Source organism: Tamandua tetradactyla, chromosome 3 (assembly GCF_023851605.1).
Source record: "Tamandua tetradactyla isolate mTamTet1 chromosome 3, mTamTet1.pri, whole genome shotgun sequence".
NCBI classification, from domain to species: Eukaryota; Metazoa; Chordata; class Mammalia; order Pilosa; family Myrmecophagidae; genus Tamandua; species Tamandua tetradactyla.
In genome coordinates, this window is record NC_135329.1 from 44764450 (window position 1) to 44791900 (window position 27451).

General features: G+C 35.2%; 1 protein-coding gene and 1 long non-coding RNA gene across 4 annotated transcripts in view; one reads left to right on the forward strand and one right to left on the reverse strand.

Annotated features, from left to right (window-relative positions):
* Positions 1 to 1814: 1814 nt before the first annotated feature.
* SNTG2 (syntrophin gamma 2) overlaps positions 1815 to 27451 on the forward strand; it is a 484887-nt gene continuing 459250 nt past the window's right edge. The window contains exon 1 of one of the 3 annotated variants that reach the window (XM_077153049.1): positions 1815 to 2048. In XM_077153049.1, coding sequence (XP_077009164.1) covers positions 1967 to 2048 — 82 coding nt within the window. In that variant the 5' untranslated portion in view covers positions 1815 to 1966. The remainder of the gene's footprint in view (positions 2049 to 27451) is intronic. The other 2 variants (XM_077153052.1, XM_077153057.1) reach the window with 2 other exon arrangements.
* LOC143677265 (uncharacterized) lies at positions 5153 to 9144 on the reverse strand. Its single transcript, XR_013172482.1, has 3 exons — positions 9046 to 9144; positions 5717 to 5784; positions 5153 to 5214 (listed from the first exon to the last, which is right to left on the reverse strand). It is a non-coding gene; the product is annotated as an uncharacterized LOC143677265 (long non-coding RNA).

Genomic DNA, 27451 nt, shown 5'->3' on the forward strand with positions numbered 1-27451 from the left:
TCAAGTAACTGGATCTCATATTTCTCTTATTCTAAATTTTGCTTTAAATAAAAATAGCTCGATATTCTTCACAGAAATTTGTTTTGCATTGGGCACCATGCCAGGATAAAAAGAACAAAAGCTCATTTAAATTTTTGCACTTAAAGAGCTTACACTCTAGAAACCAATGGGCATAACAAAGTGTTAAGAAGCGATAGATTTCTGTGGATTAAATGGTTATACAGAGGAGAGAAAGACCTGAAGTCTTGCTTTATTTGTGAATCTGGGTTAGAAATTTAGGCCTGTTCAGCAATCAAAACAATTAGGTGTCAAAAAGTAATTGGAGCTGAAGGGATACAGACTGTGCAACAGGACTAGATACAAAAACTCAAAAATGGACAGCACAATAATACCTAATTGTAAAGTAATCATGTTAAAACACTGAATGAAGCTGCATCTGAGCTATAGGGTTTTTTTTTTTTAACTATTATTACTACTTTTATTTCTTTTCTCTATATTAACATTTTATATCTTTTTCTGTTGTGTTGCTAGTTCCTCTAAACTGATGCAAATATACTAAGAAACGATGATCATGCATCTATGTGATGATGTTAAGAATTACTGAGTGCATATGTAGAACGGTATGATTTCTAAATGTTGTGTTAATTTCTTTCTTTTTTTTTTCTTTCTTTCCGTTAATAAAAAAATAAAAAATAAAAAAATAAAAAAAAAGTAATGTGTCCTTAATAGTTTGTTCACTATATATTTGTCTACCACGTGTCAGGCATTTTATTCTTAGAGACCACAGTTTATGCCATATCCCACAGGCCCTTAGATTTTGGTACTTTTCCTTGAGGTAGAGCTATAAGGAATTGGGAATTCTTGTGATGAAACTGTTCCAGCATATGTTAATGCATACGCCTGTGAATTGGGGGAAAGTAGGGTACACAGGATTTTTAAAGGGGAGGAAATGCATGCTTGCTTCTTTGTAAAGGGTCAGTAGTCTTAAGTTTTTGGTTTTACCCTGACAGATATTCCAAACTAACTTTATTACACTTTAAATAGGATGATTTAAATATACAAAACCTTATGTTGAGTTTGTGAGACTCATTTCGACGCAAAGGTGAAAGAACTTGGGGAAAACTTCGAGACCCAGCAAGTTCCTTGCTTCTTGGCTTCCTTGCCTGGGAGGCTCTGGGGGGCAAGGTGGGGTATTCCACGACCCCAGATTCACAGGCGTCAACCGGAGGAACCTACAGCGGACTGGGTCAGTTTAGAGTTTAGTTAGACACTAGGAAAAAGATGCAGGAAGAGGGACCACAGAACTCTGGGGATAAAGTTGGAAATTTTGTATATTTTCTTTTGCAAAACAATTTCCTGGAATCCAGCATCCTCTTCCAGTGTGAAGGAAAGAAACCCCCTGGGAGAGGATCCCCAGAGAACAGCAATGTGGTGGTGCTGGGGAATGCGGCGGTTGAAAATCCTCAGAGGACTGGGAAAGAGATAGCAGAGCTGCACAACTGCTGTATGAACAGCACCTCCGCTTCTAAGAGCCTATTTTTAAAAAAAGGAAAGAAAGAAAAAAAAAAGGCGCGTACACTGTGAGGAGTCGTTGCCAAACCTGGTCTGAGCGGCGCTCACTTTCTCCCCCCTTCCCTCAGCCGGGTGAGCTGGGGGCGCGGTGGCCCCTGCGTGGGTCTGCGCTCATTGGGAGCGAGCCGAGCTGAGCTCATGGCCTCGCCCGGCGCAGCGGCCGCCCGCCCCGCGCGCCCCAGCTCAGCCCAGCGGCCGCTGCTGCCCGCTTGAGCCGCGAGCCGGCGGTACCGGGTCTGCGCGCTCGGGGAACCCGAGCTAGGACGCGGGCGGCTGTCGTCGTCGCGCGCACACGCCGGGCCCGCGGCCGCAGCTCGGCGTGGGGATTATTCGATGCTCGCCTCGGGACCCGTTGAGCTGACCATCGCACGGCAGAGAGGACGGATTCAGCTGCATGGGAGGCAATGAGCGTGGAGGGAAAGCAGCCCCCGCCAGCCCCCCGAGAGCGCCCGGTCACCCTCCTGGTGCCCACTTGGGTAAGTAGAGCCGCGCGCCCTCCGTGCCCCGAGGGTGAGCGCGCCTGGACCGGCCGCGGTGCGCGTCCCTCGGCGGCTGGAGCGGGGCCGGGAGGGGGACGTCTGTGCGTGCGGCTGGACTCTGGTGAGTAGTGAGCCAAATCAGCACTCACTTTCGCGTTCGCCCCTGCTCTCTCTCCATCCCAATAACTCCATTCCAAACTTGTAGGGTAGGGTTTTCTCTTTCTCTCTCTCTTTTTTTTAAAGCCTTGAAAGACTTGATGGAAAGGCACAAGGGCTTGACTTTAAAACTCCGTGGGAACTAGTGTGTTGCAGAATTGCCTTTTAGGTTTGCCCCGAGTTTCACTCTGTTATTGGCTTCTTTGGGCTGCGATGGGTCGCAGTTCCCCGAATTACCTCCTTCAAATACTGCTTTTCAGACGTGACGAGTTGGCGCTCGGGTTGGGACCCCGTAGGTGGCAGATTCCAGAGGTGCAGCTACTGTAGCCTCCTGACCTGAACTCCACCCTCCTGTTCTTGGCAGGGGCAGATGGCAGGGCGCGGAGAACTCTTGTCAGTTCAGTGGCTCCTGCAATTTAGGTAACAGCTGATATGCCTCCTTCATAATAATATTTTTTTTAACATCTATTTTAGTTCCTATCTCCAAACCCTCTTTTATTTTTAAATAACAAAACTATTGATTGACAGAAAACAGAAATTTTGGCTCAAACAAAAACGGAAAGTTCTTGGAAACCATCAAGTTGCCACCCACAGCATAACCGACTGTTCTGGAAACAGTTTAAGGAAGTAACTGATTATTGTGAGGCTAGGAAGTTATCTACTAAAATAGTTTGTTTCATGCAAATAAAATTACGGTCAGGTCTTTAATATTTGTTCCTCACAACCCCCCAGCTCCGTGAATGACAACAACAACAAAAAAAACAAAACAAACAAACAAAAAAAACCCAAGGATATATTTTGCTAGCCTTTTGGAGATAACCGAGAAATGTTTCAAAAGACAATAGGATGAAGGCTATTATAATTTATTTTATTTGTCATAATGCTTCAGGACTAGCATAGTAGTAACTAATGTATGATGTTTTAAAGAATTCTGACTTGAGGTAAATGTATCTTTTGTGCAAGTTGTACCCTTCTTGGCTATTACCACAAAAATCTTAAAATTAAGTTTCGTGGTAAGTGTTGGTGTTTATTTTTTAAAGGTACTTTGTAATAAGAAGAGGAGCATTTATCAAACTATTGCAGATGGTAATTAAACGCTAGAAAAATACTTGGATTAAGTGGAAGTAAACTGTATAAGAAAGTGCAGAAGTTCAAGAGGCAGTCTTTCTTTGTATTACTGCTTTTGATTTTAAAATGATGCCCTCCCATGGTTATGACTTGTATGTTTTGCTTGAGGTATTCTTGCAACAAGTCTCGTTTGTAACCATTGTAATTATAGTGGAAGAATTTAAATGCATTTGTTTGACTGCATAATTTTGACCCACTTGATGAGTTACTGGCAGTAACTTCAGTTTTCAAGAAATATATGAACTGCAATATTCAAATACTCTCCAGTGTGCTAAATTTTGATCATTTTAAGGTACTCCACTTGGTGTGCTCTTTTCAAAGATGTACTCTGCTAACCAATTTACTAAAAGATGTGATGAGTGTTTCTTTTATAATAAGAAATTTTGATATGATGAAACAGCCTGTGTGAATACTATTTGGAAGAACTTTTGTCAGCATTGGAGGACAAATATTAGAAAAATAAGAACACAGAAGAAACATACTGAGAGTAAGAATCATAACTTTGGGTTCATAAAAAGTAAAGTATGCTGTAATTGTACATTGGACTCCAATGTATGGTAAGGTTCAGATTTTTATTTGAAATAGATCTATTGAGTATCATGTTTATGCATTTGTCTTTAAAAACATAGCATTCATAGCGTACAATGCAATCATTGCCTAAGTATTTAATGGAAACTTGTACAATACATAGTTGCACTATGAACCTATTATGCCCATTTTTTTTACTTGAATCTTTAGGTAACAGACAATCAAGCAAAATTACTAAATTTCTTATCAGCAGCTATGCATAATAGTATTAATTTGCAGAGCTATTTAATCATTTCGGTTAAGGAAGAGAACTTAGGGCTTCTAATTAGAAAAATGACACCCAAAAAAGAAAGTTATTCTTAAACCCTTTATATTTCTAGTCATAGTTTTTTTTTCTGTAGTCAAAATATAAAGCATTCTTTTTAATTAGTGTTTGTTTGAATCATGGGAATTTGGCCAAATGTGAACAGCTCCTGTTCAGTGGTACAGCTTCTTTTTTCTCTTCCCTTTTAATTAGCTACTTCCCATATATCTAAGTTGAGTCAGTTCGTATGGATCTATCCCTGATTATAACTTTTTATTCTTGTGTTAAAATTCCAGTGGTGGTGAATCATCAGATCAATGTGCTAAGTGTGTCTTGCTTTTATGTTCAAACACTGTTATTGATTTGTATTTACAGCACATTTTCTGTTTTTAAATAATAACATTTCAATCTAAGGGGCTAGAAACATTAAATGGCAAGAGCCGTTAATGAGCTGTTTCATATGATGAGCTTGCCAATTCAAAGGTGAAGACAAGTTAGGTCATTTAAAATATGCATTTGTAATAGAATAACTTAACCCTCTATTTAAAGGTGCATGAAATAAATTAGGCATGCAACTTCCTAAGAAGGTTATCCATTTATTTTATGCTTTTGGTATATTTTCTTCATCCTTGCTGATTCATATATTTTTACTAGTGCAAGTTCTATTGGTATCTATGACATCATAAGCAAAATTCACACATTTTAAAATGGGAATTATCTCACTTCACTGGTAGATATGCTCCTTAATGAGTATTTTTACCAGTAGCTAAATTAGAAAAGTATGCTTATTTATTGAAAAAAAATCACATGTTATAAACACCTTAATTCCTAAACAGTATGTGTAAACCAACCTTTTATATCTACATTCCTATATAGAAACAGAAATACAGATTTCATGTTTAGAATATTCACAAATAGCTATACTTTCCAAGATGCTGCATGTAAAAGAGAAATATGATCAAATGAATTGGGAATGTGCTACATACCTCTGAATCTCTTATTGAAGTTTCACCATGAATGTTTTGACATTAAAGGTTCTGAAAAGTCCTGTAGTAAGAAAATTCAGTTCTTTATTCAATCCAGCATGAGACCCCTCTTAGCGGACACCCATTGAGGCTTCCCATGAGACACACTTTGAAAGAGGCTGATGTACAGGGTGGCAGTGAAGTATATATTCCATAGAGGAAATGAGTTAGAAATCAGAAGATCAATTATGGACTAGCTTTTTTATCATCAGACTCAGAGGGGGAGAGACTTTGTTGAGTTGAGGGGTTAAAAAATTTATATCCCAGTTCCCTTGTCTACTAAATGGGTATGGTTAGTATAGATTTATTCAACCAATCTGATCTGATTTTTTCCCCCACTTTCCTACTCCCAAATATGGCATACGGTAACATCAGGTACATAAAATGAGTTCTGGAAGAGAAAGTACTGACAGTGGTTCATTAGTGCCTCCCCAGCACCTCCACCGTGCTTGGCGTATTAGAGACACATTTTAAGTGTAATGATGAGTGAATGATCTGAATCCATTTCAAGAGAATTTAGATACCTGGGGTCCTGAAACACCTTCATGCAGTTTGTGAACCCACGGTGTTCTTTAAGTCTCCAATTTTCCACCTGTAGAATGTGAGGGTTGGGTTTTAATTTCTGTTCAATTTCTGATTCCAACTACCCTCAGGAACCTGCTGTTTAATTAGACCTTACAGATGTTTATTTTAGTGAAACACAGCAGAATACCTTTGGAGGAAAAATGCACGAAGAATTACATGGAGAAATGCCTCTGCATTTTAAACTGGTGTGCACTTTTTATTATTCAGCTGGTCATTGCATGTTGTTTTTCGAATTGTAGTTTTGGATAGGTTTTGGATTATTTTCGGTGAACACTAGATGTCACTTTTCCCCAGTCCATTTTAAGGTTCCTTTTAAAACACAGGAGGCCTAGTTCACACTTTCTATATCTGTGCTAAATTTTAAGTCACTGTTCAATTAAGTCACTATTCAGTTACTCATATAATCCCTCCATGAAAACCTGATTCTTGGCCATACCGCAGGAACTGATTATGTGCTTTCTCATTCCCTGCCCATGTCAATGGAAGATACCCCTGAAATATCCTCCAATGTCCCATTTTCTTGGTGACAATGATATAGCTTTATAACTCTATCAACCTTAATCTTCCTGTCTTTGTCTCTTGCACATTCTCCTAAATGCTATTTAAAAAGTGCTGCGATTGTTATGATGTGCTTTTTTGATTAAAATTACTTAGTAAAATAGTTTCATTTTTCTAGGCAGTTTACACGTTTATATTCTGTAAATATTATTAGTTAGCGATGTTTTCTTTTTTTTTAGCGATGTTTTAATTAAACAAATATTTAGGATTTAAAAAATGAGTACCTCAACTTATTTAGATACTATTGTAATCAATAATAAAATATAAAGTTGCATTTTTAGCACTTAATGTATCCAATTTCAGGTGACCCCTTACTCTGAAAGTGCTGAGTTTTTATTCTTTTTTACCTGCTCTGATTTCTAAAGAGACTATTATCTCATACGTCTCTCTATCCTTGAAACCTATCACAGTGTCTGGCCTATTATTTACAATGATATTTATTATTCTAAATGAATATAGCTGGCTCTAAAATGTTGACATTTTGCATATCAACTCTATTTATTCAAATTTTTTGAACCTTGAATGAGTATCATTTGATTATAGGTTGGAACTGTACTGTTATAAATACAGTCACACAAAATACTAAAATGAAATATCATGAGTATTGTGCTTATTAGCATTTACATCATTTTTAAATAAAGTGCATGATATTCAACTTTGCTAACTATGCTGCTTGTTAGCCAAGGGGAAGGGTTTCCTTTTAAAAAGAGACACATGAGTCTGATTGATTCACTTTTATACCTGGTATGTAATAGCTGATCCATAAATTTCAATTGTATAACTGGATATTTATCTGAATTAAAGGTAAAGTATTCTATGAGTAAGAGAGAGAAATTTTCATTTCCCCCCCTTTGTTTTTTGCTGAGAGTTTATTTTATATTTATGGTTAGCTATTTTGAATTTGAAGAAAATTGTGCCTTTCTATTTTATAATAGCTACACTTTAATTTTAATTTTATGCATCAGCATAACTGTTAGTGGTAAAATATAATTTATTCTATCTCTCATATCTACCCTGCTGAAGATTATCCTTAATGATTTCTCTTCAGATAATTATACTTTACCAAATGGCTCTATCAGTTTGACTTTTCACATTATAATTATCTGAAGTTTTTATTATGTTCCGAGAAATATGAAATTACTCCTTATACCTTAAATCTGGGAACATTCAGAACATTCAGTACCTAGAAGGATTAGAAGCTGTCCTTTTCTAAATGCGTACTAACATGACATAGAGGTTCATGTGGTCTTCATGAAATAAGCCTGTCTGGTTTTATTCCTAAAATTATCACAGTTATATAAAAAAACACAGGCAGATCATGTGGTCTAGCTTTTGTATTTATATCGCCCCAAATGCTGGGGTTTTCGCTACTTTCTTGCAGGGGGAAGCAAAGGATAGCGTGTGTATGAACATGTAAGCAAGGTCCAACCAACCCATGTAGTTTTTGTTTGTTTGTTTTTGTTTTTTTGGCATGGGCAGGCACCGGGAATCGAACCTGGGTCTCTGACATGGCAGGGGACAACTCTGCCACTGAGCCACCATCGCGCCGCCCTCATGTAGTTTTTTGAGCCTTAAGTTTTTCCCTGAAGAAAGGGGATTTTGTGACGGTTAAATTAAAAATATAATTTGAAAAAGTTTTTAACAGTTGTAAATTTATCCCCAGAAACATATACACACCTGTACATAACTTACAAAACAATGTTGAGCACCTATTAGATAACATGCACTGTACCAGAAACTAAACATAACAAAAATATAATAGAATGCTGTCTCAGCCATGACATACCACACAGTTTAGAGTGGGAACACTGAGTACCACCTAAGAAGGAAATCCTAAAAGCGCGTCTGAAATCGTTTAAAAACAATGAAAACACATTCCTTCTTCCATCGGATATTTATTGGAGCCTGTTGCTGGGGATACAATTATGAATGTCTTCATAGATAATCAAGGAGAGACTAGAGCTTGAAAAAGAGTACACACGTAAAACTATGATTGCACATTTTTATGGTCATCATAAGGGAAAGAGAAAGGTGCGGCTTTAGAGAGGAACATGTATTAACTAATTTAATGATCCCCATTTTGCAAAGGAGCCACATAGCCAATGAAACAGCCACTTTCAATCGACTGTCCAGGGTAAGCCTCCTGAGCAAGTGACGCCGAGAACTGGAGGATGGCCGGATTCAGCCATGGGAGGGACATGTATCCACGGGGGAAATGCGGGCCTCATGAACTGAGGAAATAATTCCCGAGGGGAGTCTGGAAGGAAAGAACAGGAGTGTGACTAGTGAGTGTACCCACATAAACACACTTCAGAACGTGTTCGGGCCTGAGACGGATAGAGCTCCCATTTCTAGTGTACTTGCACAACCTGGGAGAGTTAGACCCGGGATCTGAACTTTTCTTCCAATTAGAGGAGCAGACACACTTTGCCAATGGGTCTGATTAAGCGGTTCTAGTTTACTTAAGAGAGGGCAGATTCCCTTTCTTAGAGACAGTCCATTATGTATATGTGATATATGAGAAGTTTGAGGTAGGATACTAGATTCCAGGATGATCAAACAGAACCTTTATATTGAACATGAAATGAAAAAAGGAAGAACTTTGTATTAAGAGGTTCAGGAATCTATGGATATCTTAGCAAGCTTCTAGTTTCTTTCTGGTGAACTTAACACAGATAAAGTCGAAGTAATTTTAAATTTAAATAAGAACCTTTTCCAACTGTGGAATCTTTGTTCTCTGTGATGTTAAGATTCCTGGAATGTAAATACGCTTCACTCCCCACCCACCCCCACCCCCAGCCTGATGGTGGTGAAATCCATCCCAGCCTTTATGACAGTCACAGTACTTGACATATTAGAATTCTTGTCACCCGTGGCTTTACCAAATGCTAACATGACCCACACTTCACTTTACTTTAAAATGTCTGGCGCAAGATTTTTTGGGGGGAGGGTTCTAATTTACATTTATATGTTTCTCCTTTTGGCACCTCTCCTGGTTCCCCTTGTTCTTATTTATTTTGTATTCCTGGGACAGTAGAGTAGAATAATTAAGAGCTTATCTGGAACCTGGTTGCTTGTGTTTGAATCTCAAGGCTAGCCCTTACTAGTAAGTGAGTGCCCTCGAAAATGGGAATAACAGTAGAACCTACATTATAGGATTCTAAGGATGCTTACAGTATAAATGATTATGTTATTAAGGATATAATATACAGGCATACCTTGGAGATATTGTGGGTTCAATTCCAGACCACCACAAGAAATAAAAAGAGTCACGCGAATTTTTTTGTCTCTGAGTGCATGTAAAAATTATGTTTATACTACATTATAGTTTAAGTGTACAATAACATTATATCTAAAAACAATGAACATAACTTGATATAAAAACACTTTATTTCTAAAAAATGCTAACCATCATCTGAGCCTTCAGTGAGTCGTGATTTTGCTGGTGGAGGGTCTGGTCTTGTTGATGGCTGATCAGCAGGGTGGTAGTTGCTGAAGGTGGGGTGGCTGTGGCAATTTCTTAAAATATGACAAAAATGAAGTTTGCCGCGTAAATTGACTCGTCCTTTCACGAGACATTTATTGGTAGTAAGTGATGCTGTTTGATAGCATTTTACCCACAGTACAACTTCTTTCAAAATTGAAGTCAGTCCTCTCAAACCTTGCTGCTGATATATAATCTAAGTTTATGGAATATTCTGAATCCTTTGTTGTCATTTCAACAATGTTCACAACATCTTCGCCAGGAGTAGATTTCATGTCAAGAAACAACTTTCTTTGCTCCACCCATAATAAGCAGCTCTTCACCCGTTCAAGCTTTATCATGAGATTGCAACAATTCAGTCACATCTTCATACTCCACTTCTAATTCTAGTTCTCTAGCTATTTCCATGTCTGCAGTTATTTCTTCCACTGAAGTTTTTAACCCTCAGAGTCATCCATGAGGGTTGGAATTGACTTCTTCCAAACCCCTGTGCATGTTGATATTTCGACCTCCTCCCATGGATCTTGAATGTTCTTAATGACATCTAGATGATGAGTCCTTTCCAGAAGTTTTTGAGTTGATTTTGCCCAGATCCATCAGAGAATCATTATCTAAGACAGATCTATTGGCTAGGGTTCTCTAGAGAAACAGAATCAGCAGGAGATATCTGTAAATATAAGATTTATAAAAATGTCTCACACAACTATGGGGATGTAAGAGTCCAAGGTCTGTAGGGCAGGCCATAAGCTGGCAACTCCAATGAAAGTCCTCAAAGAACTCTCAGGAGAGGCTGCCTGGGTAAAGTAGAAAGAGTGATTGTTTCTTCTGAATCCTCCTTAAAAACCTTCCCGTGATTAGATTAAGCATCACTCACTGCAGAAGACATTCCCCTTGGCTGATAGCAGATGCAGTCAGCTGTGGCTGCAGCCAACATGGTCATGATTTAAGTCCATGAAATGTCCTCATAGCAACAGACAGGCCAGCGCTTGCCTTACCAGACAACTGGGCACCACCACCTGACCAAGTTGATATATGAACCCGACCTTCATGACAGCTATAGCAGTACAAAGATTCTTCTTTTCATTTGAACAATTAGAGGTCGTTGTAGCATCATTAATTGGCCTCATTTCAATATTGTGTGCCTCAGGGAATAGGGAGGTTCGAGGAGAGGGAGAGATACCAGGTAACGGCCAGTCAATGGAGTGGTAAGAACATGCAACATATGATTGTTAGCCATCTTATTTGAACTCAGTTTGTGGTTCTCCAAGACAGTTACAATGGTAACATGAGATCACAGATCATAGATCACCATAACAGATATAATAATGAAAAAGTTTAAAATATTGTAAGAATTGTAAAAAATTGACACCGAAAAATGAAGTGAACACATGCTGTTGGAAAAATGGCACCCATACACTTCCTTGACACAGGCTTGCCCACAAGCCTTCAATTTGTAAACAAACACCGTATCTTTGAAGAGAAATTAAGTGAAACACAATGAAATGAGGTATACCTGTACTGATATACATAAAAGATTGGCATAAGTACAATAAATTTAACTATCATTGTTAAAGCATTTCTTGAAAGGTAAATCATTACCCCTTGAACAGTGATGATACCTTATACAGTTTTTATTCCTGATTTTTCAGATCAGTCACATCTTAAGAACGTAGGCCTCAAACTTTTATCTTCCTTTGTTTGGCCATGTTTGTCTTAATGAGACTAAATATTGGATTTATCATGACTTATGCAGAATATGTGTGCATCATTATTTACCACTGAAAGCATGGCACATACTTCTTTATTTACTAGGAAAAAATTCAATGCCATATGATTGTATAAAAACATAAATATAATGACGACTAGTTCTTTTATGATTTTGCACCAAGAGTTAGCTGTGTTATCACTAATCAGAGTAGATTTTCTCACTATGAGAGTTTGATTAGCATGATACTCAACCAATTAGGGAATGTTTTGCCTATCATTTTCCTATTGTCAAACAACTTCTGTAGGAGGTTGGATAGGATTCCCTCAAAAGATTTGTCTATGTCCTAATCCTTGGAACCTGTGAATATTACCTTATGTGGTAAAAGGATGACTATTTCCTTATATGACAAAATGTTTTTAACTTAAAGATCCTGAGAGGAGGAGTTTATTCTGGGTTAACTTAGCAGCCCCTAACTACAGTCATGCATATGCTTATGAGAGAGAGGAGATAGTTTGGATGCAGACACTCAGATAGGAAGGTGGTTTTAAGACAGAGGAGTCTAAAGTGATGCATCCACAGGCCAAGGAATGCCAGCAGCCACCACAAACAGGTAGAGGCAGAGAACAGATTCCTCCAGTATGACTGGGGAAATGAGGTCCAGCGGACACCTGATTTTAGACTTCTGACTTCCAGAACGGTGAGAAAATAAAATCCTGTTGTTTGAAACTACCCAGTTCCTGGTAATTTGTTGCAGAAGCCCCAGGAAATGAATATATCTTCCTAAGTAAACAATACAATTTCAAAGAGAATACCTTCTTTAAAAAAATAGGGACTTGGGGGTAACAAGACCTCAAAATTTGGAAATATTTACATAATTACTAACATTTATTGAGTGCCATTTATACTCTTTGCAAGGCTTCACTTATTTTAACACAATTAAGCTTCACATCAGGTTCCTGAAGTAGGTATGATTAATATTCCCCATTTATGGACATGGAAAGAGTGGCAAAGAGCAGTTAAATACCCTCCCCAAGAATGTCTACCCACTGAGCTACAGTCTCAAGCAATCTGATTCCAAAACCCGTAGTCTGAACATACTCTCTCTCCATCTTATGCATACTAATAAGAAATTGTACTAAAAGCATTGCCTTTTAAATGTTTATTTCTTTATTTCTTATTTTAAAAAGCTTAGCAGGTGTTAGAAAATCAGGAATGAGGAGACATAGTTATGTATCTCTCTATCTCTGTCTCTCTCATATGTCATCTATCTATCTATCTAGCTAGCTGTCTACCTTTCTATTTTCTATCTGTATCATAGTCTGTCATCTATCGAGCCATCCGTAATCTATCTAATCTGCGCGTGTGTGTCTGTTTGTCTATCTATTTATATGTATCATGTTAGCTGTTTTAAATTTGGGTTGCAACTAAAAACTGAGAAAAAGTTTATAGGTCTAGTAGAAAGCAACAATGAGCACATACATTCACATTGTCTTGAAGTGACACTGAGATCATTCAAGTGAGGTATTATGTTAAATATCCACCTTTTATGCTTCAAGTTAGATTTTGTTAAAAAATGTGACAATGTACATTGAGTAAAAAAATGAGAAAGATACTTATATCTCCAGAATAATGGTTATCAATTAATTCTTTTTGAAGCCTGCAGTTTTTAAAAGATTTTTCCCTTTTAGGATTTATTTAGAACTTTCTAAGTTAATTTTTTCAGCATTTCAAATTTAAATATGAATATTTTCAACTTTCACCTTAAAATAAATATATGGTATAATAACTTAGAAAAAAAAGAAATTTTCTTGGAAATCTTCCTTTATTAAATAAAATTATTTGCTGGTTAGCTTATATCTTGTATTTCATCATGGTGGTAAATGTGGTAAATACAGAATATAAGATCTGGATTTTAAAAACAGCATATATATGTATTTTTTTTAACTCTGCAAAGATCTGACATTTTGTTGAATCTAAACTACCTAATGCTCTGTGATTTTCATGTAATTGCTTTTATAAAAAAACTCTAAATCACCTTTATCAACATTGGCATTTGGGATTTGAAATGCAATGGAAACAAGGATTTATAACTAAAATTTGTTATACTAAAAATAAATGATTTTTTAAAAATAAAGTGCTTCACTTAAAATGCAGAGAAGAAAACAAATCTTGTTAATTTACAGAAAGTTTTCTATTTTGACTTTCTTGGTATAATAAAAGTAGAATATAGTATTTCTTACATTTGTTTTTATATTATGATATTAATATAGTTATAACTTCAAACATTCTTAATTGACATTAAGGATTTGGGAATAATCCTAATCAATAATCCTAAACAATAATCACCTAACAATGTTGTATTTCTCTAAGATTCTAAGAAATCAAAATCTTTTTCTGAAACTACAGTACTAATGTAAAGGATAATGACTCATAGGTAGGACTACTCCTTATATACGTATGTAATATATTTACTTTTTCTAACAACAAAATGATTTAGGGAAAACATCTAGTATATAGATAAGGCTGTACATTGCTAAAAATTGCTAAATATTAAAAAAATAATTAAAATAACTCTAAATCTGAAATATATATATATATATTTGAATATATAGTTGAATTATATAGGTTACTTTGAAAATATAGCATGATATATTAAATTTAGTTAAAGAATACTGAATAAAATGGAGACAGAAAAGCTGGCGGCTCAAGAAAAAGAGAAAATGAAATTGAAAAGCTCTCATATCAGGAAAAAATAAAAGCGCACTAGAAAATTGAATGGGGTACGTTCAAGAATTGTGTGCTTTTGGACATAATATTCTTTTACACCCCTCTTCATTATCTAATTTAAAGAAACAAAAAGCCCAAATCTTTTAAAATTTAAAGTCCTCTAAAGATTATGGTTATTTCCTTCCACGGATTTATAAATTTCATCGTGACCCCTAGATTCTTTTCACTTTTTTCAGGGTGGAATCAAAATGCTTTTAGATTCTGCAGGTGGAAAAGAGAAAGGCAGATTTGGAAAGGAATCAACACATCCACAGGTTAGAAGTAATAGGGAGGGTTCTGGGATGTACGGCAAATTCAGTGAGATCAGAGGGCAGAGTTTAAATGAGTGAGGAACGCTGAATGCACTTTGTTATCTTCACCACAGTTTGCTGCTAAAATGTCTCACAGCTGCTTTTGCTTTAATGAAGTTGGACTGAATGGAGGAAGTGGTAGGGAAATAGGACATATAGAATGAGAGTTATTCACAGAAGCAGAGTCTATTTAGGTCTTGGCATTACTGGCTGCCTTGGACTGAAGGGTGCATTTCATTTGCTTTTGCTCAATTGGAATGAGCAAAATCTATCAACCTTCCTTGACTGTGATTCTGGCACTTTTTCTAGAACCTCCTTTGATTCAAATAATTTTTCTTCGTGTTTCTGATATTTGTATGAATAGTAACAGTATTAAAAAATACCTCAGTATATAAAGGGAGTATATTTGTATGTTTGTCAAGATTTACAATAATATATAAAAGGAGTAAAACACTGAAAAGTATAAAGAAGAAATGGGTCCCCATGACCTGATGGTAAGTATGGTTAACACTTCATGTTATTTCCTTCTTTTTTTTCCCTGTATATACTTTACAAATTGAACATCATCTAATGCAATTTTTTTACCTTACTTTTAGGAAATTACTATTATAAAAGAATACTTTTCAGTTTATAAAGAAATGTTCCTCAATTCTGCTCAAACACCTGTTTAATATTGTAATGTGCACATAATGAGGCTTTGCAGAGAATTATTCTCATAGGAAGAAATAAAGTGAATTAATGACAGAATAGTGTTTTATGCCTGAAAGCCATGACCTTCCTTCCACATTCTCCTTGTTCTGTTCCTGTGGCCCATTCACTCAGCTCTATTGATTCAGGGACGATTTTGCTCAGGAGTTTGTGTTAGGAGTTAAGTGTGTTCCCAGTTTATAATTCCTTTGGAGGGAAAAGCCAGCTTTTAAAATTCTACGATTCTTTTGAACTCTTATTTTGATTCCTCTCATTTGTCAGGAAAGCATAAATTATGTTTTTCCGCATTGGTTCACACGTGGTTTAGTTTGTGATTCTTATGTACGTGGTCCTATCCCCTGTTGACATGAATGACAGGCCGACCCTTTGGTCGTAACTTATGCTGTTCAAAATTCACTTGATGCTGTCTTAGTCTTCTGATGTCTGTTGTTGTAAGACAGAAAAATGGAGCCTGCTTTACTCTGCCTGGGTACTTAGAGACTTTTTCTCTTTCTTCAAACATTTAACTTGAACATGTTTGGAGGGTACGAGTCCCTTTTTGCTGATTTGTTTGAAACACAGTGAACTCTAAAGTCTATATGCCCACATCTTTTTTTTTTTTTTTTTGACAAGACAGAAAATTTTTCTTAAGGGTTTTGCTTTTAGAAAAAAATGTTTATTTTCTTTCTCACAGCTATGATTCATGGGACAATTAAATTCATTTTTTTCCTTCCATATGTGACATTCTCTGTGCCATAATTTCTTGTTCTGTTTTTCTTATCCACACTCTAGTTTTCCAAGATTGCCTACCATATCTATTATTCACATACCTATAAATTTGATTCCCATATTTAGTGTCTTTAGGGAAGATTGAAATCCTTCTATAATATTTTTTCCTAAAATCTTTCAACCCCCCCAACAGTTTTTATATCCTACTGATGACTTTTTTATATTTGCTTATTCTAATTGTGACTGTTCCTTCTGAGTGTAGAATTTGCCTTTTTTGATGATACTCGAGGTGCCAAACAATTTTCTAAGCATTTATTTTATTACCAATGTGATTAATTTTCAGGGGTATGCATAACCACTTAGCTTTCAGGATAGTGTCATTTTCCTGGTCATAGATGACATTTTTTGTTGTTGATATTATGGGGGTTGATTTCTCCCCATTTACTTAATCGTCATTAAAGAAGATCTGTCTAGAGACACCATTGATCAGAAAAAGGGCATGTGAGTTGCCCTCAGACCATTTCTTAGCCGTGAAGGTGCTGATCAAGTCTTCTTCCCAGATCCTCAAGCAGATGGCAAGTTGATGCTCATTGCATTCTCAAGTGGCATCATTTCTTTGGTGTAGTTCTCTTAATATGATTCAGATGGCATATTTGAATATTTAAACATTTCAGTATCAAATGCCATTAGTGCTCGCTCTATTTCTGTATCCACCAGTATTTCTTTACTTATGGTGTGTGTGTGGTGAGGGCAGTCCTGGCCTTTCAAGATGGAATATTTCACTATGGTGTGTACTCTAGGATTCAGTGTTCAATTGAATATATAAATAGAGCTCTCTGTGGGATGAAGTCAGAGGAGCTTAGTAGCAGTCTGCTTTCCTCAAGGATGCTTTTTGTAGATTCTGAACTAGTGTTGCCTGTCAGGCCTGTTTATTGGAAGTGTGATTTTTCATCATCAAGTCTTCTAAGTAGTTATGATTGCTACATTACAAATCTCCCGATTTTTGTTTGTTAATGTTATTTCCTACCTTTTAATGAGCTCTCATTAATTCAGACATTTATTTTAAATAGGACTGATCATAATAATTTTATTTATAATAATTTTAATATGCTTATTTTCCATAGTCTTAAGTTATTGATATTGCCTGAATTTCTAGAATAATGATAGTGGTAGATGCAACGACCCTTATTTTGTTTCATATATTAATAAAATACTTCTTGAAGGCTGTTAGCTTGAAACAGACATTCCATTCAAGTATTAAGAAAATACTGCTACTAGTTTTTAAAGAGTAGGAGTGGAAATTAAATTTTGTTAACTGTCTTTAGCTTTTGAGATGATTATGTGGGTTTCTTTGATCTATTGCTGAAATGTACAGTATTAATAGATTTCTGTACATTACATCATGCTTGCCATCTAGAGATAATTATCACTTAATCATAGGGGATTATTCCATTGCTACATGAATGAATAATGTTTATGAATTTTCAACTTAGAATTTCTAAATATATTGTATTAATACTGCTTTATCATTTTTGTGCTGAATTCATTAGGTTTTGATATCAGGGCCATGCTTACCTCATCAATTTTAGGCACATTCTTTCCCATGCTTTGAATATTTTAGTTGAAAGACAATTTTAAGTTTTAATAATTTGAGTTTTAAAGAACAATTCCCATTTTATCAGGATTTTTAAATGTGTTAGTGTGGAGTTAGTATGGAGTTTGTTTGCAGTCATTGCTGAACATATTTAGAACATCGTTTATATTTTATGAAATTCCATTTCATTTGATTCTAGCTTATAAAATGCTGCAATTTAATAGAAGTTCCTTCCAAACTTACACATTTTGATGTTTGACTCTGTTTTCTAACTATCCCTTTGAATCTTTTACTGAGCTCCCAAGAGAACTTGAATGTGATGCTGTAAGCTGCCATATAAGTAATTACTAGCTACCCCAATACCACTTTTACCTGAAAATGATTAAACAATTTAACTCTGTATTTCTCAAACTAGGATGGAGTGGGAGTTATTTGAAGCTACAGAACATATAAGAAGGGTAAATTGTACTTGGAGATTAGATGAATAGAAACTAATTTAAGTGGGCCATAATTTAACCCATTTTGATTATATCCTGTTTATTTTTATATTTTATAATGGAATGTAAAACTTACCCCAAATTTAAGAATAAAAAGTAGAAGACAATTTTTTTGAGACTCAAGAAAGAACTTTTCCTTGGTATAGATTGTATTTACAAGCCATCCACCTCCACACATTTACAAACACTTATAATCATACCACCACAGTCAAAATTCACTGCCTATGGACAGTTAACAAATTGAGTAGCATTAAAGGGTTCTGCAACTGCAGCCCTATATTCTAATTTGGAACAGAGGTTGAGTAAATAATGCATACAAGAATAATGTGTAATAGGAGAACCTATTACACAACATTTTTCTGAAAATGCATTTAGGAAATGAGAGAATCATCAGATCTCAGAATTGCTTCATCTTCCTTTTAAGGGATTCCTCTATGTTTATGACCTTTTCTAAAACATAGGTTGTAAGTTAAAACATCTGGGAAAGGAAACTCACTACCACTTCCCTTACATAGCTGTATCATTTTGATTTTCTTTTCCTTTATATTAGCATTCTTTTTTATTAAATTATATTCTTTTGTATTAAAATATATTTTCTTACCCTGTCTTTTCATTAATCTTTTTTCTGCCTTCTAAAATCATGCAGAATACTCAGTACCTCTGGAAATGAGTTACTCTTCATAGGTCATATCTTCAAGTATCCCCCCTTTAATTTTAATATCTCTTTTAATCTATCATATTCTTTTGTTTCAAGATCTTCTCATTAGTCTGTATAACTAAATATTCGCATTTTATTCATGTTTAGAGGTGTTTTCTAGAATTGCATTACAGAAAAACCTAAAACTCATTCATGATCACAGGGTTAGCAAATGGAATTTATCAACTTATTGGGTTTCCTGTAAGATCCTCTAAACAAGCATTTCATTCCTTGTCTTAATTTTTAGTCATATAGCATATTAGTGGTTTTGTTTCTTGAGAGCTTTCAAATTATTTTGAATTGGATTTCCTCCCTACCCCTGAATGTGATTACATTTCCAGTGAATAAATCTAAGATAATGACAACATGTTTGTCTCAATACTGAATTGAATATATCAGTGTTTCTTGTAATAGAGAAGGAAGATAATTGCAAACACGTTGAGATTTATAAAAAACACTTTGGAATATGTCCTTTTGAAACTGCTGAAAATTATTTTATTTTTAGTCTAGTGAAAAACTTCTAAACTCTTTTTAAACAGATATGAACAGATGGAAAAAAATCACTTTCTAAATTTTCAGTTGAGAAAGGTGAAATTATACAGTTCAACTTAGACTTTATTGGTTCCTCAATGACAGGCAGAAATACCAGTAACTTAAGATAAGGTTTTTTTTTTTTTTTATTTTATGACTAAGGAAAGAGCATGTCTTTAGAAATGAGATTTTGGTTTTTATTTTTGCTTGAGATTTTCGTCTTTGGACATTTGGTTTAACCACATCATTTTCAGTTTCATCATTTGTTAGAAGAGGTTGCAATAGCTGATTTATTCAAAACCATATAAATCTCTGCAATAGAAACAAAAAATGAGAATTTTATAAATGACACAAAATAGAATAAAACATATTTCTTTGTCATAACTTCTTTTGAAAAATAAGTTAAGCCAGTTCTTCATGTTTATTGCTCTTTGGAATACATTGTACACATATGTATATGCTTTATTCAAACTCATAAAGTTAGGAAGCCAAATATAGAGAACAGGAAAATCATAGATAACTGCATAGAGGAAAATTAAATATGGTGCTTCCTAAGTTCTGATCAGATTGTTCAGGAGTAAAGATATGGGAAATGATAGAAAAAAGAAAAAAATAATAAAACATAGTATGACTCCTGAATTGGAAAATAAGCACATATATTCAGGTACTTAGAATGTGGCAAGAATTCCCTTGTTAATTACTCCTTCAGTACCTGTGAATTTGAAGGTAACATGAACATCTCACATGGAAAATTGGTAAACATTGATTATTTTGACATTTTAACATAATGTCTCATACTATTTCTGCCTTGTAAAACTGGTTTGGAAGCCTGCTTTTGTAGATTTTATGTTAGCATAGATTTAAAAGCATATCCTACTGATTCCAGAGTGAAAAAAAAAGAACATGAATATATTTCCGTGTTTAAGAATTGGTTAACACCAATGAATGAATTTAAAGGCTTTCCCCCCAGTGACATTACAAATGGAGCAATTTTGAAAATAGAAATGTATATAAATTGGAATCAAATGATCTAAAAAAAACTATATAGATAAATATAGATTTTTTTATGTCTAAAAATAGATAACAAAATGTGTTTCAAGTAGGTCAGAAACACAACGTGCTCGAAAGGAGAAACCATTTATTTATGCAATATTGTGGTGGTTTGAAACTGTATGTTACCCAGAAAAACATGTTCTGAAATCCAATCTATTCCTGTGGGTGTGGGCCCTTTGTAAGTAATATCTTTATGAGCCTACTTCAGTTAAAGTGTGCCTCACCTCCTACAGGATGAGACTTACCTCTTACTGGAGTCCTTTATAAAAGGAATGAAATTCAGACCAAGAGAGGAAAAAGTCACAGAAGCAAGTAGCTGAAAGCTTGTTGAATGAATATATCTTAAAGTAAAATATTTTCATTTCCAACTAATTTTAGAGTTTAATCATTTCAGCTATAGAGATATATCTCCATATCTCCGTATCTGCTCCTGAGATTGCTCTTGAATCTCATGGTCTCCCTCCTCCGTTTTCCATTCTAGATTCTTTTCATCTCACGTCATTCTTCTGCTAAGATGATGTTGACATGATCCTAGTATTCATCCAGTAGTCCCCGTTTGGCATGCTCTTCTCAGATGAGGATTTTTGCACTGGTCCATTAACCTTTGAAATTGAGTTAGTTAGTAACAAGAGAAACAAAAGTGGATCTTGTGTTCCTGCGAAGTGGGACTATCCCTCACTACTCCTCTTTTGTTCGTGGACACATGTATTCTTCTATAAGATAGAAATTTAAATATGTACTTTGTCCTTGAGGATAATCCCTATATTCCAAAATTATCATTCGGAGCTGGGCACTTTGACTATACCTTCAATAGGATTTTCTATTGTTCTGTCATTCCAACTCAAAGTGTTGCAGTAACAGACTTCAAAGGAACACAAGCTCGCAAAGAGAAATGATGAAAAACACCAGAAAATAAGTAATACTCTAACATTTAGAATAAATAAAAGTAACAAATTACAGCATGCATCTGCACTATCTCTGTGTTAGGTTCAGGTGTTAACTTGGCCAGGTGAAGGTGTCTAGATCTATTGCTGTGAACATGAGCCAATGGAGTGTGAACCTCAACTGTTGCTCATTACATCTGAAGTTGACTAAGAGGTGTGCCTGCTGTAATGAATAATGTTTGATTAAATTAGCTGGTGCTTAAATGAGAGAGCTCAACGTAGCACAGCCCAAGCAGCTCAGCATACCTCATCTCAGCACTCACAGCTCAGCCCAGGCCTTTAGAGATGCAGAAAGGAATCACCGCGAGGAAAGTTGTTGGAACCCAGAAGCCTGGAGAGAAAGCCAGCAGAGATTACCCTGTGCCTTCCCACGTAAGAAAGAACCTCAGTTGAAAGTTGGTTACCTTTCTTTTGAAGAACTAATGAAATAAATCCTCTTTTATTAAAAGCCAATCCGTCTTTGGGGTGTTGCATTCCAGCAGCTAGCAAACTAGAACAATTTCCTTCCAAGCTGAGAGTGCCAAGGGTCTTGGATTTATGCAGGTACAGAAAACTGTTAGTTGTCCCTCCAACCCCCTTAGTCCCAGCAGATTCACATCTGGTGGAACCTAGATCGCTTTACTTTTGAGAGCTAGTCAAGGAAGCACTCAAGTTAAGAAAATCTGAAACATTTACATCCTTGTATGTATCCCTACCTCTGGACCCAGATAGCTAATGTTGTTAGGCAAGACATTCTTCCTGTTTTATATTTTTTGGTCCCTGCACTTTAACCCTATTTCTCATCATACTTTCTTTCTTTAGAGTTGTTAATTCATTTCTATATGATTTTCTGGTGTGTGTGGGGGGTTGATTTTGAATTTTAAGCTAATTTAAGCCTTTGATTTCATCATTATAATCTCAGATAGCAACCCTGCACCATCATTTTCAACTAATTAGTGGGTGCCGCACACTCTTCTACAGATAATTCATAGCAATAGGCAGGGTGGAGAAAGTAGTGGAGTCAGGAGACAAGCTCTGGGGTTGCTATTGTAATCTATGTTTGAGAATCTGTTAGTAGTAGAAATAAAGAAATGCAGGCTGAGGCAAATAGATATCTTATAAACTGATGTGATAGGCCTCTAGTTGTCAGATTGAATAGGAGTTAAAGAAACTGAAGAAGAAAAGATGGATTTTTAGAATTAAGGAAATTGAATTTATATCATAGAATAATTGGAGAAGGAGGTTGAGTTGTTGGTTTGGTAAAAAAGTGAATGATGGAAAAGCTCATTTTGGACTAAAAAGTTTTGGATGACACTAAAATGGAGAAGTTGGTGGGATTCATACGTAAGAATTTATTAGCAGATAAATATATTTCAAAGTTATCCCATATATGATCTTTGAACTTATGTAGATGAGCTTCCTAATGATTTTTGTATAAACTTAAAAAAAAGGAAATTTAAAAGTTTGAGGACCGGCCCATGCACTTCCCAAAAACAAACAAACCAGCAAAACAAACAAAATTGAAAAGCAAACAAAAATTCAACAAATGGTGCTGCAATAATGAAATACTCACGTGGAAAAAGAATGAAATGTGACCCCACCATACAGCATACAACAACAAAAAAAAGTTCGAGGAATTGTGTTAGAATTATCAAATTTAATTTTACAATTTTGTTAAACTCAAAATTGATAGTCATTACATGTTCAAAGCAAAAAAAGTAACAAGAAAACAACAATATGCTCATAATTCTACTCTCCAGATACACTTTGATGATGTTGTTTTGCAAATTAAAATGTTTTATTTATTTAGAAAATTTGAAAACGAAGTTTGGATGAAAAGTAAAAGTCAACTTCCTACTCTTCCAGAATCATTTCCCAGTGAAGGTCTTTTAAACAATTTCTTATCTGCACTCTCAACCACCCAGCTAGGTTGCTAATGAAATCCTGACTCAAGGAAATTGTGAGATAATAAATGTTTTAAGACACTAAGTTTTGAAGTAATCTGGTATTCAACCAAATCATCTTGATGTGATTTTTTTCCAAATAAAAATAGTGCCTATGTGCATTAGTAACACTCAAGAAGAAATAAAGTTAGTGATGAAAAGTAAAAGCATAGCTTCCTCTCTGTTGTCACCACTCCCCAAATTAAGCTCTCCTAAATAATTTCTAATACATGCCTTAAGAAAACACCTACATCTTCACATACACATATTAAATCTCTGTTGTAGATCTTTCTTGTTTCACATAATAGTTTCTTCCCTATCAGTATATATAAAGCTACCTCATATAGCTTTTGTTTTAACATTTGTATGGTACTCATTTGTGAATGTATAAAAAATATTTAACTGGTCTCTTGCAGACAAACAATTTGTTCTTTTTTCCTTCAAAACTCCAAACAATTAGCAACAGAATCATTTAACCTATATCTTATTATAGCCTAGCAATTTCTTTGGGTAAAATTTTTGTGCTTCTAAAATATAGATATTTCCTCTAATTTCCAGCTGAAATACTGTGTAATATAATCCTATAATATTTTCCAACAGAATATCAGTCCCACCATGAAACAGTGTTTGTTTTGTTCACTCTATGTACCTAATATCTGATATATAGTAGGTGCTCAAGAAGTGTTCAAAGAATGAATAAACAACACATTGCAGTGTATGTTTTCCCAAATCCTTCCAAATAAATAAATTTAACATAAGTTTTTTTTCTCTGAGATGTAATGGAAGCTTGCCGTTTTGACAGGGACAGAGTGAAATCATTTCATATGTTTTTGACTAACTATAATTCTGTCTGTTTGAAGAAAAGTTAAAATCTTTTGTGTATTTTTCTCTTTGAATGCTCATCATTTTTATCTTTTTTCATTTTCTGAAATGTGTAAATTAAAAATATAGTTCTTTACAAATGTGTGTAGGAAGTAATATTTCGTTTGATTGAATGTTTTAAATTTATTTGCTTATTTTATATCTTATATTTTAATTGTCTGGCAAGTTGAAAAAATTCTCATTCAGATATTTGTGCCTTTAACTTTATGGTCTCTGTGTTGTCAAGGCTTTTCCCAATCTTGTATTTGCAATAACTTAAACTACATTTTTTCCTAGAAGTTAGATTTTCTATCTTTTAGAATAAATGATTAACTAGAGAACAAATCTAATTTTTTAAATTTTATTTTTCCATAAGTAAAAGACCTCTAGTGTAATGTGTGGTTACATTAAATGCATTAAAGAAAACATGAAGTTTTTCTTTTTTCCTGTTTGTCTTCTTGGACTTCTTTTTTTGACCTCTCTTCTGTTCTCATCTTCTCTTATTCCCTCCCTCCCTGCTTCCATCTTTCCCAACTTTATTTTTCATGCTTATATTTGTCTAAATATAATTTAATTAATAATTCTTATATTGACTGATTTTCTGGTTAATTTCAAATTATGGGCACCTCAGGCTTGGTAGGCATCCTCCATTAAAAATCCTAAAATATATTCCTCAACTGCTGATTGCAGTACAAGGGTTTTGAGACGTTATTTTCAGTTGAAACTCTTCGTTAGAAGTGTTGTGAAAGGAGACAAGATTACCACGTATGAGTTGAAAGAAAACTAGAGGTCTTAATTCGTTGATACAAATGATAGAATGTACCCACTTCCCAGGGTAGTAGTCCCTGTAGGGATGTGGAGTTCCTGTGGGGAAGAGTAACTTTATTGAGATACATAATATGGCTTAAGAATGAGTGAGAGGAATATATTTGTTTCTCATGGAGAGCTGGTTCTTTGTTTTCATTAATTATCTTCAGGAGAAGATCTCATCACTTTTTGTTAGAAGCCTGTAGGTTAAACTGAAAGCCTGAAACAACGCCTGTCCATTGGCACATGAAATAGCAACAATGTACAACAGGCAGGGCAAGAACAGGCTGGACATCAAATCATTCAACAGTCAGTTCTCAGACTATGACAACTACCGGGACTGAATGATGAAGCTAGCCAATTTGGCCGAGCTACTTATTGCCAGAGAATACAAAGTTTAGCATTGATCTTCCATGACGCCTTCTGGAAGACTATAAAAGCATTCAATATTCCTTTTTTTTTTGGCATCGTTTTATATATTAGTTTAAATGTGTCTTCAGTCAGTTCACTAAAACTCTATCTTGAGATTTAATTACAAAGGATTCTTTTATATATGATCTTTTTTAAAGTAATTAATTTATTTATTAAATATAACAACAAACACAAATATTCTTACCATATGATCATTCCATTTTTGATATATAATCAATAACTCACAATATCGTCACATAGTTGTATATTCATCATCATGATCATTTCCGTAAAACATTTGCATCAATTCAGAAAAAGAAATAAAAAGAAAACAGAAAAAATTGCCTACATACCATACCTCTTACCGCTTCCTTTCATTGATCACCAGCATTTCAGTCTACTAAATTTAAACATTTGTTCTGCCTATTATTTATTTATTTTAATCCATATGTTATACTTGTCTGCTGATAAGGTAGATAAAAGGAGCATCAGACACAAGGTTTTCACAATCACACAGTCACATTGTGAAAGCTATATCATTATATAATCATCTTCAAGAAACATGGCTTCTGGAACACACAACTGTACATTTTCAGGCAGTTCCCTCCTGCCTCTTCATTACACCTTAACTAAAAAAGGTGATATCTATTCAATGCATAAGAATAACTTCCAGGATAACCTCTCGACTCTGTTTGCAATCTCTCAGCCATTGTCACTTTATTTTGACTCATTTCTCTTTTCCCCGTTTTGGTCAAGAAGGTTTTTCTCAATCCCTTGGTGCTGAGTCCCAGCTCATTCTAGGCTTTCTGTCCCACATTGCCAGGAAGCTCCACACCCCTGGGAGTCATGTCCCATGTAGAGAGGAGGAGGGCAGTGAGTTTGCTTGTCGTGTTGGCTGAGAGAGAGAGGCTACATCTGAGCAACAAACGGTTTTCTCTGGGTGTGACTCTTAGGCCTAATTTTAAGTGGCTTAGCCTATCCTTTGTGGGGTTAAGTTTCATTTGAACAAATCCCAAGATTGAGGGCTCAGCCTATTGCTCTGGCTGTCCCCACTGCTTGTGAGAATGTCAAGAATTCTCCACTTGGGAAAGTTGAATTTTCCCCCTTTCTTGCCATTCCCCCAAGGAGACTTTGCAAATACTTTTTTATTCACTGTTCAAATCATTCTGGGATTTATCGAGTCATCACTGTGGACAAACCTACAAAATCTTATGCCCTACTCAAGGTTCCATGTGCTTATGGTGTTCAATTAAACTGCCCACATAAGTTATATTAGGAAATGCACTAGTCAAAATATAAATTTTGTACCAAATAAACATTTTTTGCTTTAGTCTCATGCATAAGTTAAAGTTTTAAAATATTAGTTACCATCTATTTTCAACACCCTGCAGTATTGACATTCCTTTGTTCTTCCTCATGCAAAAACATTTTTTAATTTGTCCATTTAGTCACTATCATTATACACGCTAGGCATTCCTAGATCACACCATCTCAGTCTTTATCATCTATGTTTCCTTCCAGTTTCCTTTGTGACCCCAGCCCTCCTTTTATATTATGATCTTCACTGTGGTGTTCTGACTCTTGGAGAAGCATGAAGATGTTTTAGGGGCTAATTGACAAAGTTGGTATTAAGGAAATTATTTTCCAGGAAATATTTAGTTGATCTGCCTGAGAAGGTGGTGTCATCTCTGTTCCACTTTCCCATCATGCTCAACCCCAATTATCCTCATCCAATTTTAGAAATGAAAACATGTTTCTCCCCAGAAAAATCTTAGTAAGGCACAAAGCCCCAGGTTGTAGAAACTTCTGGGGCAAAAAGGGGCAATTTAGACATTAATTAGGAAATGAATGATTGGAATACAAAATACTAAATTCCTTTGCCTAATTTATGAATTCATCCTGTGGGTGTGGGTATACTTCTGTATATTCTATTCTTTTCCATTGATCTAAAGCTATATCCTTAGAACAGTATCACACTATTTTGATTACTGTAGTTTATAGTTAGTTTTAAAATCAGATAGTATGAGTCCTCTAGATTTGTTCTTTCTTTTCAAAATTTCTACACATATGTCTACTGGGATTATTACTTGAATAAGATTCAGTCTCTAGACCAA